The sequence below is a fragment of the Patagioenas fasciata genome, chromosome 4 (assembly GCF_037038585.1).
Source record: "Patagioenas fasciata isolate bPatFas1 chromosome 4, bPatFas1.hap1, whole genome shotgun sequence".
In the NCBI taxonomy this organism is placed as follows: Eukaryota; Metazoa; Chordata; class Aves; order Columbiformes; family Columbidae; genus Patagioenas; species Patagioenas fasciata.
In genome coordinates this window covers 10,930,089-10,948,199 of record NC_092523.1, presented here as the reverse complement: position 1 = coordinate 10,948,199, position 18,111 = coordinate 10,930,089, and the positions used below count along the sequence as shown (strand labels likewise).

At 42.4% G+C, this 18,111-nt stretch overlaps 1 protein-coding gene across 2 annotated transcripts in view; it reads right to left on the bottom strand.

The window, feature by feature from the left end:
* The window catches only part of HGFAC (HGF activator), a 41,732-nt gene extending 30,438 nt beyond the window's left edge, over positions 1–11,294 (bottom strand). For both annotated transcript variants that reach the window (XM_065837951.2, XM_071808523.1), the window contains exons 1-4: positions 11,127–11,294; positions 10,244–10,298; positions 8,334–8,430; positions 2,735–2,808 (exon numbers count right to left, since the gene is read on the bottom strand). In XM_065837951.2, coding sequence (XP_065694023.1) covers positions 2,735–2,808; positions 8,334–8,430; positions 10,244–10,298; positions 11,127–11,204 — 304 coding nt within the window. In that variant the 5' untranslated portion in view covers positions 11,205–11,294. The remainder of the gene's footprint in view (positions 1–2,734; positions 2,809–8,333; positions 8,431–10,243; positions 10,299–11,126) is intronic.
* Positions 11,295–18,111: the final 6,817 nt, after the last annotated feature.

Genomic DNA, 18,111 nt, shown 5'->3' with positions numbered 1-18,111 from the left:
TCAGAGCAGTAGTCCTAACACACTGCCCAAGATCTGGAAGTCCCACACATAGAGTCATTGAACTTTTATGCATATATATGTAAATATATATGAACTATATGTTCACTGCCCAGTTGGCCCATATGTGTGAAGGGGTCACATTGGGCAGATACTACACACAGTCTCCATAGAGATCTCCTGGGCAGGAGTGGAGGATCCTGTGGAAATCTGAAGGCAGCGATAAAGCTCCTGTGGATTTCAGGGGGGCTTGAACAAGCACCTTGGGTGTTGTTATGGAGAGCTCTGGCTCTATACAGTGCAGTACTATTTCTCCCTCTAGCAGAGCCTTCATACCTGAGCTTCACTTCATCCTGAAGATAAACACTTTTTGATTAAACTTTCTCTTGAAATCAGCAGATGTATTTTTCTGGATCAACACCTCCAACACTTGCTTAACACCAAGTTGTAAGCAGCTCCAATGGTTTCAAGTCAACTCCCCAAGTACACATGGTATTCTTGGCCTGGAGTAAATCCATGCTTCAGTCTTTGCTTTCAACCAGCTCCTTCCCCATCCCAGTTCACAGATTCCTCACCACTCTCTCATGGCCAAAGGATACACTCTCTCCCACAAAATTATTTTTTTTCTTGTTTTACAAGTGTCTATAAAGTGGTTGAGATTCTCCCAAGTGTTTAATATTTTGGTGTTTTGTTTTGGTTTTTTTCACAACAAAATCATATATTTTCCACACTTTAAAGATCAACATGATTCAGCTTCTTTCTTCCTAACTATCTTCCCCAGGAGCAAACTTTCCTCCAATTTGCTTGAAATTCCCTTCGGCCACTATGCCACTCCTTCCTTTCAACCTCACAATAAAGCTTTTCTCTTTAAGCTGTGGCTGGTTGTTCTGTTAAACATTTTCCCAAGTACAAACACTTGCTGCTTAAAAAATAAGTAGACTTATGTTTATAAATAAATGAACAGCTAAAGACATTTTAGTTTAATTTTACACAATTCCCAATGCTTTCAGAAATACTTTTCTTTGCAATAGCCAGCAGTGATCTCTTCCAGCTACTCATCCTGTTTCTTTTTCCTTTCCTCTCTCACACATATATCTCTTTATTTTTCTACAAAAAAAAAAGCAGCCAGGGCAAACCCTCTCTGGCATTAGGATATATTGACAGTGACACCCTTCCTCAAGGGGTAGTAGACAAGGGGGCTTTCTTGTTGCAAACCATCCTATCCAGCACTGCGGTGGGTAACAGGCAAAAATGAGCCAGCAAGCCCCAAAACAGTCAGTGTTTCAACAAAGGATTAAAGCAGTCACGAGCTACAGCTTCCAACATTTTAAGCTTTGGGAGGGCACTCATGAATAAGTGCGTGCAGCCTTCATAACTTGACTCTTGTAAACATGAACTGCCTATAAAGTCTATGTTCGTGCCTGACATACTTGCATTACAAATGCACATGCATTGCTGCTTGTTTGGGGGTTAGGTCATTTGTCTCTGATCTCCTGTTAATCTGTTTTAAAACCAGGCTGGAAAAGAATTTAAAGTTGTTAAGTTTAAAAGGATGATGCTGTATACTGCTTAATTTTAGACTGTCAGTGTGATTCAGCTAATACTGGCTTTTCAAGTGCTCTGGTAGACTGCAATCAGCTTGGCGATGAGACTCCTGACAGAGAACTCCCTGCCAGGGGATGGTGGAAAATGAGTTTCCCCTTCATTTGAAAGTGGGAAGCAAACATCTAAGGGCATCTGGTCATATCCTGCAGACTAAACAAGACAGATCGCATTTGAAAGTATTGCAAAGGAGAAAAGAGGAAGATGATGATCAACATTTAGGTGCAGATCCAAAAAAAAAAAAACCTCAGAGGCATCAAGTCAGATCAGTGAAACACCTGATTTTTCAATGTTGGTCTGTCGCTGTATAAACTGAGAATTAGATACATATGTTCCTTATAAAATGAGATCCTCCAGCATCCAGCTGATGAAACGTGGAGCTGTGGAGAGAGAGATAATCAAGGTAATACTGGGGAGAGGGATGCATGCTCCCCACTGAACTGCCTGTGACATGGTGCTTTCACCCAGCGTGTCAATTAAAAGTGATTTATATAGAAAGCAGAGTTTGCCGCAGACCTTGGCTTCCCGTTTTAGACAGACTTTCACAATGAGGTAGTTGTAGCAGTGGTGAGCTGTGATCCACAAAAAGCAGTAGTACTGCTCAGCTAAGTAACCCTTTCTTTGTCCCTTAGTGCTCCTGCAACAAGACTCTGTCCTCTTGTCTTCTCTGACATAGCCCAGTTCCCAAGGAAGTCAGGTTTTGAAGGCCTGACTTTTATTCTGAGGTCTTGAGCATGTAAAATGTTTCTGTATCTTCTAAAAATTAACTGGTCAAAAAGACAGAAAATGCAGCTGATTAAATGAGAAGAAAACTCAAAGGCACATCCAAGCCACAAGGGAAGAGAAGGCAAATGCCTCTGTGCCCTCTGCTCCAGCAGGAGTTCAGATTTCCATGTTGGCGTTATCATAATTCTTCTCCATGGCTTCAAATTAGTCAACAGAGAGTGAATTAAAGACTGTGATATTCGCAGTCTAATGCTGTGATTACAGAGAGCCACAGAGAGATCCCAGAAACAGCTAATATGAAGGTTGGTTCTGTGTACACCAAGTAGCACTGAAGGCACTGTCCTTCCTTAGTGCAAGTGGCAAAGGAGGAGCCAAGTACCTGGAGCAACTCAGCAGTGGCCCACCTTACCCGAGTGGTCTTTAGGCAAGGAAGCGCAATGTCCCCATCTCCTGTCCCGGTCATAGTTATGTGTTGTTGAGCACCTGAAAAGAATTAAACATGCAGTTTAGTGTAGGTTTAAACAACCTGGATGTTTGCACTGAAACGATATGGCCTTCACTCTTTGGTAAAATGGGTTGTTTTTTTTTTTTCTACCTAATGTGTGTTTCATTCAAACTCTCTTAACATCAGAGGAAAAAAATATGCTTTCTTTTGTTAAAGATGCTCTACTGCATTTCTCTCGAACTAAATATAGATTAAGAATGAGATGTGGAAGTAGGATCTGAGAGCTCCAACAAATCCTCCACAAAAACCCAACTTTCTATTTCTAAAATTAGAAAATGAAAGGCGTAAATAAAAACCAAAACTAAAGCAAATAAATTATGTCCCCTTTATAATTACAAAACATGAAAAACAGAACCCAACCCACTTTTTATGCCTGTCAGTTATTTTAATAATCTGTGGAGGCAGGAGACTGTCCACAGAGGGAATTTTTCCTGGCTTTTAGTGGCAAACCTATTTTGCACTCAGTTCCCTTAGAGCATTTCTATTTTTAAACATGACAGATGAAATGAGGAAATTGCTGACATGGGGGTGATTTCCAAACGCACAGATAAAACATCTCCTTTTTGCAGAGCAGCAGGCTGAATCCTGAATCCTGCACACCATGGGAATCCTACTGAGACCGACTTTGACAACTGTTTTATCCACACACTTTCCCTGCCCTCATTGGTCTGTTATCTCCAAGGCTTACAGCATACCAAGGAGTATTAAGCTGCCATTCTCCATTTGCAGAGGTAGACAGATGCTTCCTCAAGGCCACACACGGAGTGTGCGACTGAACCAAGGTTGAACCTTGGAGGTCCATGTCCTATCTGAACGCACCATCCACCAAAACATCCTCCCTAACCAGCTCTTATGCAGCATAATAAGTAGCAGCTGCCACTACACAGGAAAACGGGTGATTACATGGCACTGGAAGAAATGGGAGTTTGCTTTATTGAACGAGCCTGATAATCTATATTATGCATGTTTTTATCATACCTTGAACAGTTGTGTTATCAGATATTTTTCCACCCCAAGAAGTCACAAGCTAGATTGAAATTTTATTGTAGAGCATGTCTACCATTTTAACTGCCCTATTTTGCTTCTTAATTAGATGCTATGTGATATTTAAAATGCTTTCATTCCTATGGAGCATTTGAATAGGCCATGCATATTAAGTTTTGTGACCTCAATTATATAAGGTGCACAAAAAGAAAGGTGCTTGGTAGTTTAGTGCAGATTAACTTGACACGATCTGAAAGAGGCTGTTTTCTCACAGGCATTAAGGCCTGTGAGGCTGCTGGGAGTTAATGGAAATGTCTTTGTGCTCCTTCGGTAGGAAGTAGATCATGGGTTTTCAAAGGATGGTCAAATACTCATGAGAATTAAGGTGAGGAGTAAGTTGAAAATGGTTCTCAGCAGTGCAGTGTTTGTGTCATTGTTGGCAAAACCATCTCTGGCTGAACACTTCATCTGTGCCAGCCATGATGGGGAAGAAGAATCCAAATTTTTCTGACTGACTTAATGATTGATTTAGCAGAGCAACATTACACTGAGCAGCATGGGAGAAGCAAACAGAAAGGGCTCCATATACGTCTAAAGAATTCAGGCCAACTCCGATCATTAGGGGGAAAAAAACCATATTTATATGCAAATTAACAGTCTTTGGAGTCTGTCCAGCAGCAGCCAAGTTGTAAGCAAATGGAGAATTCAATTTTTCCCCTTTTAAATGTCTCTCTTGCCATCAGAGACCCTGATAGAGACTTCTTGCACCAGCTTTCCACAACCTTCTGGTCCTCCCACCTAGGGGTCTTCACAACCAGCCCCCTCCTTCCCTGTCTCCTCATGGTGACTACAAGGAGGCTGGTCCTCCCCTGCGATGCCTCCTCAGTGTCGACTTCTTGCACATTCGCATAATTCTTTTATATTTTCTGCCATGTATCTCTCACTGTCTGGGAGAAGCTCAGCACATTCTCAAAGCTACTTAACTAACTTCCCTCTTTTTAAAATCTCTTCTTTGCTGGGAGGCTTACCAAAAACTTGATGACATATCAGTCTCATGGGATGTTACCTCCAGCAGCCAGACCAACCAAACAGGCTTATTATTCCTTGCTGTTATTTGTAAATGGGCCTACTCCCTAAATTTATGAGATAATGTCTTTACATTAGCCTGTCACATCAAATTTTCAATAAAAAAACAAAAAAAATTTAAGCACATGAATACTGAATTAATTACACCAGAGAAGTCCACTTCTAGGAACTGATTTAAACAACATTTTTAAAGCCATGTGTGGTATTATAAAAAACATTGAAATGGACAGGAAAAATGGTGTATCACAGATGAGGCCTAACTGGTAGGTTTAATAAGAGGACATTCTGGAAAGCAAGTAAAGCCACAGGCCAGAGCCAGACTGGTGGAAGCAAAGAGCTCCGCCATCACATCTGCTCTTGTCACCATGTTCAAGGTCTGGAAGTTCCTCCAGACTTTTTTAGGTGTTGTCCTGAACAAGAGAAATGGCCAGACTTTGCTTGACAACACCAAAGCAGCCACCAGCAGCAGCAGCAAACTCCAGAGCCTGATGCTTGGTATCTCCTGGCTCACCCCACATGTCCTTCTCCTTTCCAGGACTGACATAAACTTTCCAGCTTGTAATCCAGCTAGCCCAAAATAAACCCTTCTTTGCACTGTATCCAGTCTGTGGTAAAGTATCAAATCCTAATGTTTCCAGAGAAGATAAGATCATGCCCTTCCTATACAGACGTAAGTCCACCCCTCCTTGCAACCTGGCACAATGGGGACCCACACATCCAATACTTGAGCACAGGACAAGGCTTCTCCAGGGTGTATATCAACACCTTCCCAGTCACAGCTAAAATTTGAGCCAAAATCTCCTCCAGCCATTCTGCTTGAGCAGGATCTCAAGGGAACCCATCCCACCATGGGACACAGGGGCAGGGCACTGGCAGCATCCCTGCAGTCACAGCTTGGTCACGATTCAGACCAGCCTCCCCATTTGCTCTCATGGGTGTTTGTTGCACCCCCATTTTCTCTGTCCCTATACTGTTTCATCTTTCTGGAGGTATCAATGATCTTCAGCAACAGTTCCAGCTAATTTTTTCTCCTCCACACAGAAGGCAAATTTACATGACATCCTTGTACCTGGTAAGAGGCCTCTAAATAGTAATTTATCTGTGAAAACAGATTATAATTAAAAGGAAATTCAATACCAGATACTGTTAGAGGAAGATTGATATTTGAATACTGCAATTATTTTGTATTGTTTCCTGTGTTTTTGATAAATATTTATAAAGATACAACTTGTTTGTTTCTCTCAGAGTAAGTAGTGAGAGGTTTCTGTAGTCAGGACTCTGATGTATATTGAAGCATTTAATGTTACAAATGGACAAGGTCATGTTTGTTTGACTTACGTTTAGCCTTTTCAATCAACACAGTAGCTTTCCTAAAGTAGATACCCAGCTTTGTATTAAGATAGAGACTGCTCTTAAATGTTTTCTGTAGGAGGACTATCGTTTTTATTTAACTTAATTTTATGGCCTAGCATACAATATCTGTGTTTTATGTAGTATGGGAAAACATATAACAAAATTAAAGCAAATTGGAGCAGGCTTTGGCGCACACTAGAGTCCTGCCCATGATCTTGTCTTAAAGTATGATTTGAGGACTAAGGACATGGACTCATTAAGTGCATCATCCGGCACTCTCTTGGCCTAGTCTCCTTGCGTTTACCCCCAAAGGTGCAGGTTACATCCAGCCTCCCATCATCTCCATTGTTACTAGCAGCTTGCAGGCAGGCAGGGAGGAAGGACACAAGCCTTGCCCTCATCTGCTGCTTGCCAGGTCCCCTGGGATCAGTTATTCAGCGTCAGTCCAGCCTGGGCTAGGGTCAAGTCACACAAAAATGCATAGAGCAGGTTTCCCCACTGCTTCTCGCAGCTCTTTTCCTGGCACCTCTGTGTCTGAAGTCACACGTTGGGTTGCTTGTAGTTTATGAAAGAACAGTGAACACTGGCCAGAAGGTCAGCCATGAGGTGAAATGGTCTGTTGAATCCAAACAGGTCCATGTGTCTTCCTCCTCATCTCCCTGCTTGTAAACTACTTTTAAAAAATTGGAAGCATAAGAGCAAGTTGTCCAAGGTCAGCTCTAAAGTGTGCTCTGACCTTGGATCCCATCCATTCATGGGGTTTTTCATTTCTGTGGCCTGACTAAAAACAAATACACGGAGTGTCATGTATTAACAAGATCCATCTTAAACACTGTATGAAATTAAGTGGGCATAAAGGTCAAACTCATTGTGGCTACAGTTCATCAAAGACTGTGTTCAAACTGGAAACTTATTCCAGTTCCCTTACTTAAGATATTCTTGAATTCTTGTTTCCTTGAGGCTTTTCTTTTTCCTATCTGCATTGTAACTATGGATGTTGGGGCAATTCAGAAGCAGTCTCCTAGCCTGAAGCTCGGTGTCTATTTGTGTAAGAAGGTATGTGTCATTTTTATGTTGCGCCAGCGCTTACACATAGATATGCTGTTAGAAAGGTGATACAAATCACGAAAAAATTAGACAGTCTAGTTTAAAAAAATCAGAATTCTACCCGGCATGGGTGAGTAAAATAAAATCTGTTATCTACACCCTGAAAACATGCAAGTATGTGCCTTTCACATAGCTCATCTGTGCACACATTACTGGTACCCATATATTCCCTGCTTTATTGCTTTGGACTTCTGTTAATATATGCCTATTAGATAGGTTTGCCTACAAAGTTAGTCTTGTTTATTCAGCTCTTAATGCAGTATGGTTCCCATCTGACTGCCCCTACCTCAGAATTAATAATTAATGCCTTAACAACTTCTACATATGTCAAAGAATAACCTTTGCCCAAAATAAGGAGACCTGTACTTAAACACACTAGTAGAATAAATCATTACCCAACAAACAGGAGCAATACCTCACCTCTTACAACTGCACTGTCCAAAAAGGGCCTGGTGCCAATCTGAATAGAAATCAGAGACATGGAGAAGGAGAAAAACAAACAAACAAACAAACTCAATGCTTTCCACTGTCCTCAAAAATCATATGTTCTCTGCTGCAGTTCAAGTATGGCCCACACAAATCAGTTCCTTAACGGAGTGTCATCTCTTGCAGGTGTCTGTATCTCTCCTTTCTCCCTTAGCAGAAGGTTTCTGTGAGGTCATCCCATCAGTCCTCCCCTTTCTGCGCCAGCTCTTGTCACTCCTGTAAGTCGCAATTCCAATAAGAAGGCCAAGGAGGAAACATTTTGGCAGTTCTTGTACTTTTTGTGGTCCTGAAGACCCCACACCTGGGCGCCCTCTCCTCTGAGCACAAGTCTTGATCTGAGGTCAAGACTACATGCAGGAGAACTGCGTGGATCTCCTTGGACACGATATCAAGCCCAAGTTAACAATTCTAAAAACAAGGTTAAAGCACTAAAAGGATGACATTTTCATTTGATGGCTGTTTTCATTTATGAGCACTGTTAACTTACCATTTCTTTCGGGAAAATAAATTTGATAAACACGAGTGATAAAACCTTCCACCATACCGGAAAGGAAATTTGCATAAATTTCCATCTTCTGTAAACACTGAAATACAAGAATAAAGAGCTCATCATGTAGCTGCAATCCAACTCACAGGTAAATGTATTATATGTTATTATAAGAAATTATGAAGATAGATTCTTCAGGTTTTTCAGCTGGACTCTGTGTCTCTAACTTACAATGCATTAAAGAGGGTTATAATCCTATGTAATGACTGAATCAACAAAGTTTAATGGGCTGTGTAGTAGAATAAAATCTCAGATGGCTTCAGCTCAAAATATATTGCAATTTCTGGTACAGCAAATGCCAATTATATTCATTAATTGCAATTATAATTTCTAATTATGTAGTATTGTAATAGCATATTAAATTGATTTCTGAAGTAGTATCCTTTCAGGCTCCATATCACGTCATAACATCTGTTTAAAACAATTAAGCCACCAGATAACACAAGCTGAAATAGAAACAGTCAGAAGAAAGGAGGTTTTAAAGATTGGTGGAAATCAGAAATAATTTTTATTGTAACACCTTGCCTTTGGGATAAGCAGATTCCTTGCAAATAGGGAGAAATTGATGGGACTAGCAAGCTTACATTTGCCACATCAGTGACGGGAGTCTAAGGAAGGGTAGTGGGAGTCTAGCAGAAAAAAATCCTCCAAGATTAGTCTTCAGAATGAAGGAAACCAAAAAAAAAAGAGAAAAAAAATAAAAATAAAGGGGGGGGTGAATGGGCAGTGGGCAGGAAACCACAACCACAAAACCTATCAGAGCTTATTTAACCACTACACTAAAAGCAATCAGTTTTGAGTGCTGGGAGTGTGAACCAGAAGCCAACCACTGCCATAGGAGAGCAATGGGGTGCACAGCATGTTTCCATTTCTCAGCGAGGATGCACTATGGCTCCTTGTCCTGAGCTTACCCCTCCCATGATGGCTGGGGCTCCTGCACACCCTTGTGATATCTGTTAACCCTCACAAGCCCAGACTCGTCATCCCAAATAGCTGCCGAGGTCAGTTATTAGCATTGTGGAAAAAACAACGCATCCATGTGGTCCTAGCCTTTCGGTTTGCACTAACTGTCCCCTTATCTGTCAATGTGAAATAGCTACTGCTAGCTCTTCTGCTATCCTTTTTTCAAGTCTGATTTTCATTGTCTGAAGTAACCGGGTAAATGTTCAGATATTTACCTTCTCTGATACCTCCCACTATAAACAGTTGGGAAAGTTGTGAAAATACATCCATTCAGAAGATGTATTACATCCCAAAGGCCACCAAATTCTGTTGTTCTAAGCTATAAAGGCATGACTAATGGCCCAATTCATGTAATCCCTAACAGCAAAAACACAGGACAACAAAAGCTATAAAAATGGAAGTCTGCAATGTCTGTGAACAGACAGGATGCTGATGGTTTAGGTCCCATTAAAACAAATGCAACCCAGCAAATTGCATGAGACTCAAACCCTTCTGCCACAGAGCGATCAAAGGCCATGGCAGACATTGAACCTATATATACAAATAGCTTATGTACTTTAAAGTCAGAGGGCAGACGCAGCTCTGATTAAAATGGAGTTGCACATCTTCAGCAGCACTATGTTGTGAGTGAATATAAGCCACACTGGCTCAGACAAACTAAAACCCCATCATCATCTTCCCATTAATCCACACCTGAAGAAAAATTACCTGAGATTCCTGAGCTAATCCCAAATTCTCATCTACATAAAAGTTACTATTGGCACAACCATTCCATAATCCTTATTCATGTTGAAACAAAGACAGGCTTACTACTGACTTGCACAGCACGAATACAGACAGGCAGATCATTCTTACTGTCATTAAACCTACTGGAATTGACTTTGTACCTTGTGGGCGAGTGAACTCATGTTTTGAGCCTCTTCCTGCCCCAGATTTGTGGTGCTACAACGAGAAAAAGAGAATGTGGGTTGGAGTCACAAATTCACTGTGGGAACCATCCTATAGAGACAAATGTGCTTTCCAGAGTGCCCTGAAATTGTGTTTCTCCCAGTGCTTCTGCAAAGACCTCATTATTCGTGTGTGGTTTTTGCTGGGACACAGTCTGGAGAGAGTAGATAAACACTGGCTTGTGAAATGTCTCTATTAAATGAGGAAAAGCCAGCACAGTACAAAAGAGGCTGAAGCCCTGCTCCATTATATTTCTATTGCCAAGGAACATATCTCCTATTTCTCTGGGAAGGAAGCATATATGCCACTCCTCCCAAAAACAAACCAACAACAACAACAAAAACACAAAACACAAAGCACATGATGAAAATGCTGAAGGTCATGGCACGAAAACAGGGAGAAGTTTGAGAAGAAGGAGATGGTTACCTAAGCTGGCCTGTTCAGTTACCAGTAACGCCTGACAGGGTAGCACTCTATGCTACTGTAGGTACCTGCTTGTGTCAACACATTTCTGAGATGCATTTTCAAAGTATTTCAGTTTTTGTTGTCCTTCCTCCCCTCTCACTCTTTCTCCCTAGCAGGCCATGGATGTAAGCAATTTCTTTAAATTAAGATACATATGGGACCAGGTGTCCTACAGGTCCCCCACTTAGTCAGAGCTGCTGTGAGGCTTCATCTAGCAAACTCCTTTTGTTTTTCATTTGAAGCGCTCTTCCTTTCAGTCTAGTCATCGGCTTCACTCATCCAACCCCCAAGGCAACACTGTCCTGCCAGCCAGCACACAGGTGATCCACCACTCTGACACAGAAGAATCAGACTTACCATCCTTGCACAGTCACAGCTCAGAGTCAGAGCCAAGACAACAGCGAAAGGAGCACAGACTTTCATCTTTGCTCTCATCTCACAAAGGATTTGCCTCGCAGAGGGAAACTTCCAGGGCTTGGCTGAAGTAGGAGGGTGAATCAGCAACGAGCTTTCGCAAGGGACTGTGATTTACTTGACTTTAGGGTATTTTAGTTTTCTAAGTAAGCACAGCTGTTATCGTTGTTAATCATTAATGTCTTTGTGGGTAGATGGTAATGCCAGGTAGTGAGATACTCTCCCAAAACCACAGGGAGTGAAGAGTTTACAAAGTGCTTGACCCTCAGAGATGACCACTGGTGTACTCCACAAGTGATTAAGAGCACCTCCAGAGGAGCTGATCGAATGTTGTCGGTGATCAGAAATGATTTACATTCAAGATGTTTCCCATCTCTTTTCCTTCAGGAGCTAATTAAAAGCATGGCATAGCAATGACAAGGATCTCCAAGCAAACCCACTCAGGAGATGACATTACATTGCAAAATATGGACCAGATCAATGCTGATATCAGACACATGAATTACTCATTAACAGATGGTTACCTGCCCAGCCATGACTTACAATAGCAGCCTTTCAGCAACAGATTGGGAAAATTAAAGAGAAAGGAAATAGCTATTACTCTGACAAAACATTTAATGTACCAAAAAACTCCGTTCTGCAGCCACCTGAGCAAAGCCATCTCTGTCTTACGAGTGCTTGGCTGAGACAACTGCACTGCAGAAGCATTTCTAACAGGGCTGCAGAGGGTATTGCTAAAACTGAGATTTCACCAGTGGAGTCTGTTTGAGCCCCACCTCGTCTCACAACCAGAATCCACAGGTTTGGCTGGTACAAGTGTGCCTGTGCTTGAGGCTTTTGCCAGCCATGTCCTGTCAGTCAGGGACCGCACCTCTTCACACCCAAAATCCCCAGAGCCAGAAAGAATATCATAGTCCTTGCTTAACTTGTACTCTACCTTTTGAAGTTTTACTAGCACATCTATGGAAGGGATTTAATTTTTTGCTGTTGTTTTTAATCCAAGAACACCAGAGCAATAGTGTCCCAGCAACGCAGCAGGGACACAATTTTTCCATGAAGGTTTATAATGTTGGAGGGGATTTCCACAGGCTATGCTATCACATCATTGTGTCTGTTGTCACAGTAATGGCTCTTGCTAGTACAGTTGTGCATGCATAGGTTTATGGATGAAACTTTCCTACCGCCAGCAAGGCTTGGAAGAGCAGGAACCAGGCACATTTGGAATTTTCTTCCCGAAGTCAGCAAAGGGCAAACAGGCAGTAAAAATCTTTTTTGCCTCTATTCATTTTTTATTCTCTAAAGATCTGAAGTAATTAAAGCTTCAGAGTAGACTTGTGGAATGGATCTGTCTTATTTACGCTCATTTCAAACATGGAAATAGGATGTACAGACAGTCTGACCTACCTGGGGACAGCTGGCAAAGCTGGAACATAGATTTCCACTTCCTACCTTCATTTGTGACTTTGGACATCAGGCTTTAAACTACTAGTCCCTACACAATGGCTTGTAGACATCTGCTTACCATCCAGAGTACTGAAATTGTGCAAAGAAAGAAAAAACAAAACAAACAGACAAATCAAAACCCCCCTCACAAAAAAGGTGCCATTAGCTGCTATTTCATTCAGAGTTCCCAAGAGCTCTGCAGAAACAAAGGATTGAGGTAGCAAGGACTAGACAGCAAGGGGAGCGAAAAGATACTTCCCTAAAGTTGTGGAAATACCCTCTTCCATACATTTCCAGACAAAAAGGAAAAAAAAAATTGCTTCCAAGACCAGAAACATCAATTTACAAACAAGAGTCACAGAGCATCTTTCTGATTCATCAATATGAGAAAAAGGAAGAAGCACCAACACCAGGAGCCACTTTAGCTGATAGGATTGTGCTGGCACAAAGCAAAAGGAAAAGACATCAAAGCCAGGAGTGACAACAGCTGCCACAGAAGCACCACCATATGATGGGAATTACCCCTGAGTAAGGTCTGAATAACAAGTAAACAGTGATTTCAGGGTTCAGACAGATATGAATCATTAAAAAACTCTGACTACTATTAATACATATACACTGCCTCCATTGGTTCAGCAGTGAGGTGTCTGAACAGGTCTTATAGCCATAAAGAAAAGGCAGAATTTGAGAGGGTTTTTTTGTAAATTATGTTAAATGATCAGTTACTCTTGCAGCTATTTATAATGAGACAAAAGTCTGCTTGCCTTCATCAGGCTTTTCCTAGAATCAGTGAAAATTAAGTATGCCATGTACTTTTTGGAGAAACTTTGTATCTCATTGGCAAGAAAATACTCATAAAACTGAAGATTCAGTTTTGATGCTGAATTCTTATAAACCTCACAGACCTTTGGGTACTTGGGAGTTCATAAGGGTGAAGAATAAGGTCTGCACATACATGCGTGTGCCATCATGTGAATCTTTCAGCCACGAGCAGCACAAGAAGAGTGCATGGAGGGACAGTTTGGGAACAAACCAGGGGAAGAAGAGCTGGGATACATGAATCCCTTACACTGGTCTGGTTTTATGTCATTCCACATAGAGCCATCGAGCAGCATGATGCTAGGTGAGCTGGGAATGACCCCAAAGGCAGAGAGACACCAAGCAGGGAGGCCATCCCTTCCCCTCACGTGTGTTCATGCCTGAATCCACAGCCTCTCTGTCAAGAGTCCAGATGCACAGGGCTTCCAATGTGAAGATAATAAAACCAGGGATAAAATTAGCAGCAGAGAGCTTAGGGACTTTCAGCGACTGTAACCTTTTTTATTTGCTCATGTACACCAGTGCCGCAATCACTGGTGCTCAGGCAGTTTACGGGAATCTCAGCTGACCTCAGGGACGGACTAACCAGAAGTGACGGCAGGACCAGTGCACGCAGACATCACCTCCTCAGCACATGGAGCATCAAGTGGACCAAGCCTGCAGCAGCCCTCTACCAAAGAGCCATTCTCACATTCAGTTATCACCAATTTACACAATGTTAAGACCCCTGGGGGATGCCTACCATGAGAGAAATGTCTTCTCCTGTAGGGAGGAGATGCTGTTTGGTTGGTATCGCTGCAGCTGAGAACACTGCAGCCTGCAAGACCAGGGGCACTGCACCAAAAGCATCGTCCCATGGGTCAGGCTGATGAGCCCACAGAGCTGCTCTCCTTCATCTTCTCAAATCAATGCATCTGTGACTCATTATTTCCAACATGCTGAAAGAAACTTTTCATGAAGGGAGAAAAGAATCAGGTGTGTATGGAGCAAATATCATAACAACAATGAGGAAAACAATGAAGATATGGAAACAATCCATATGGTATTCAAGATAAAGACTCTAGCATGAGATTTGAGACTTCACTTAGTGACCATTTCAGATGAGGCTCTGTAAAACACTAAATAAATATAAATAAAAATATAAACATGAATATAGAAATGGGTGTCTGTGTGTGTGTGTGAATATATATATATATAAAAGAGAGGAAATCTGGAAATAGGAGCTAGAGAGAAGACCTGGCTTTGGGGCGACAGAATACTTGGCAGCTTGTATTGCAGCTCATCCCACTGGTGGAACTGCAGTTAGAGTCTGGTTCTTGTTTTCTAAGAAAATTCCATTTTCCTGTTAAAGAAAGGCATATTCTGATTCTTGACTTTGCTGCACATAATATTGAATATTTCCTGTGGAGTGCACATAATCCAAATGTATTTAGAGCCAGATTCTGCTACCGCTGAAGTCAATGAAAGATTCCAAAATCAGACTAGGAATTGTTTATTGGGTTTGTAGGCTGTAATCCTTCTGTATCAAAGGCTAAAATCCCCCAGTTTCAGCATTTTTCCCTTAATATTGACATAATAATGGGAAAATGAGGTGGCAAATAAACACACAATAAATGAGCAGAAACCGACAGAAATCCCTGCTACAGGGGGTATAGCACATACTGATAATGGTGCCTCATATGTCTGTCTTTTCCCCACTTCCCATATTGCAATGTTTTTTATTTCTTTAAATTTAACAATAATTAAGAAAAGCCGAGACTGAGACCAGACTCTGAACTACTTAGTAACAATGAAACAATATTAGCAACCATCCTAAATAATTAAATACCAATAAAAAGTAAATTAGCTGATTCGGCCACCAATATGAAATAACAAAATTGGAGCTTTTTCCGCCAGTTAGTTCATTAGACATAAGTAAAAAGGACAAGTTTAAACACACACGCATCTATTTTCACTCATTCCTGTGTACCAGATACCAAGCAGACTAGGGGAGGGTAATTCCATGACCGCCAGTTTATCAGTGTTCTCCATATTTACATTATTTCCTGACCATTGTAAATGTTTCTGAGAAACCTACAATTCAGCTACTGCAAAACCAATCAAGAATTATTATATTTGCTAATGACTAATGGATTCTCCCATGTGTTTTTGCAAACTTCTATGCCTCTTCATAGTAACAAGGTATTCTTCTTTCAAAGCCATGTTCTTTGTCCCTTTTGAAGGTCATGCGGCAGCACACCAAAAGGGTTGTGCTGCCTCCCAGGATGATTGTAGAACCATAGAGCAGTTTGGGTTGGAAGGGACCTTCAAAGCTCATCTTAACCCAGATCAGGTTGCTCAGAGCCACATCCAGCCTGGCCTGGGATGTCTTCAGGGATGGGGCACCTACCACCTCTCTGGACAACCTGGGCCAATGTTTCACCACCCTCAGTGTGAAACATAGAAACACAGAATCATTTTGGTTGGAAGAGTCCCTCGAGATCATTGAGTCCAACTGTTAGACTAACACTGTCTCTAAAACATGTCCCTAAGAACATAATCTCTGCATCTTTTAAACACCTCCAAGGATAGTGATTCAGCCACTTCTCTGGGCATCCTGTTCCAATGACAGACAACCCTTTCCATGAAGCATCTCCCCCTCTTTTGGTTTAAAACCATCATCCCTTGTCCTATCACAACAGACCCTGCTAAAAAGTCCGCCCCCATCTTTCTTATATACTCCTTTTTAACTACTGAAAGGCCACTGATGTACTGTTATGAAGCCCAAAGCCAGGAAAGGAAGCAGCTGCAGGCTACGGCATTATTGGCACAAGGAACTAGAGTTAGATTTAAAGACTCTGCAAGTGCGATGTGTCCAGGACACTTACACAACCTGATGAGTGCATGTGAATTAGAAGTAATTACAATTATTTCTAGCATGAAAAATACAACTTTAAATTCATCTTTCAAGGAGGGCAGAATGCAAGCAAATATGCTTGGCAATTCTGCTCCCGGTTTACTAGCAAGGGACTCAGTGCCAATGTGAGACTGATGTGCACACCCTCCCGACCTTCTTTTCCTCTGGGGGACCTGCAAACCATGCTGCAGGCCTTGGTGTCACCGTCAGAGGGGATTCCTTTCTTCTCTGTTGCTTGAGATCATTCCCATCCTCTTGTCCTGGAAGCTGTTACCAAATCTCAGCAGTCCCTGTTACTTAATAAATATCCCAGTCAACAGAATTGAGGCTGATACTCACAGGCTCCAAGGCTAGTGACTTTTAAAAGACTTTAAAATAAGGCAATGCAGCCACATGGGGAGTCTGCGAGGGAGCATTCGCTTTCCCCCTAACACCTGCTGCTCAGAGCTGCTCTGACACAGGAGGGTGCAGGTCAGACCTGTCTCGGGAAACGGTGCAACCTCAATCTGGTTGCTCATATCCAAACCCATCATCTTCACTGCTGGGCAAGAACTGAGCCTCCATCTCCTCTTCTCTGTCCTGGAGTGGTGCCTACAGCAAAGCCATTGAGCTCCTCTTGCTTACAGCATGTGCAAAGGAAGAAAGCTGAAATCATTTTTTTGACTTGTTTGTTTATTTCAGGAAAAAAAAAAAAGCTTTGGCTCAAATCAAACTGAAAAGTTGAGTTATTCACATGAACCTTAAACAGTGTAGCACCCCGCTTTCCACACAGCCGCACTGCAACTGCAAACACCTCTGGATGTCACTCCCTACTCTCCCAGGGATGCTTCAGAAATCCCAGGGAAAAAAAATCAACATGGTTTTGGCTTTTAGAGGAGACCAGAGTCTCGGTCCACCCTCTCCTGCACCAGACTTTGCTGTTAATATTCACAGTCCCCAAGCTCTGCATAATGTCTGCCGTACCATAACAGAGCAAACAAATCCTTTTGCAAACCATCCTCCCCCTCCTAGATGCAGCGAGGCTGGTAAAAGTGCAGCTGCAGAAGGCTGGCTGCTGGGCAGCTGGGATCCAGCAAACACAGATTGGGTGCTGCTGCGCTTCAGCAGATAATGCTGGGAGAGACAGATACGCCTTCACCCAAATGTCTACTCCTCCTCACTCCTCTCACCTCCCACGCTCCTCCAGCACCTCTAGCAGCTCTCCTGGCTTCCCCAACCTGCAAGCTCACAGCTCTGGGGATTTCTGCACTGATTTGCTTTCTCTTCTCACTGGGGAATGGAACTCTTCTCAGATCTATCATGTTATTTTTTTTTCCTCTCACTCTCTCACCACCCTCACCCCTCACTGGCACACTGGCTGCGGATGTCCCATCCTGGACCACCACCTTGCCAGTAGCCTCCACCACCAGCAGCAGAGTGAACATCTTCCTTCCATGTACGAGTCAGTCTCAATGCGTCACCGGGTCTGCCTCTCCCCTCTGCCTTCTGCAGGGCTTGGGGCACTTTTCTGGTAGCTCTGCAGACCTTCATGCTACCATCACAGCTCCTCGTGGAGATGGATCTGACCCTGGACTCCTCGGTTTTCTCACATGGCTCCTCAAGTTGGCCTTGGCATGTTTTCATTAAACATTGCTCTTCACCAGATCCCACATCCTGGTTCTTATCTGCTGCTTCTACTCCTTATCTCCCTGCTGCCCCTCAGACACGACTTCTTTGGTCTTGCTCTCCACTAGCATCTTCTCTTCCCACACTGCTGGGTCAGTGCTCAGC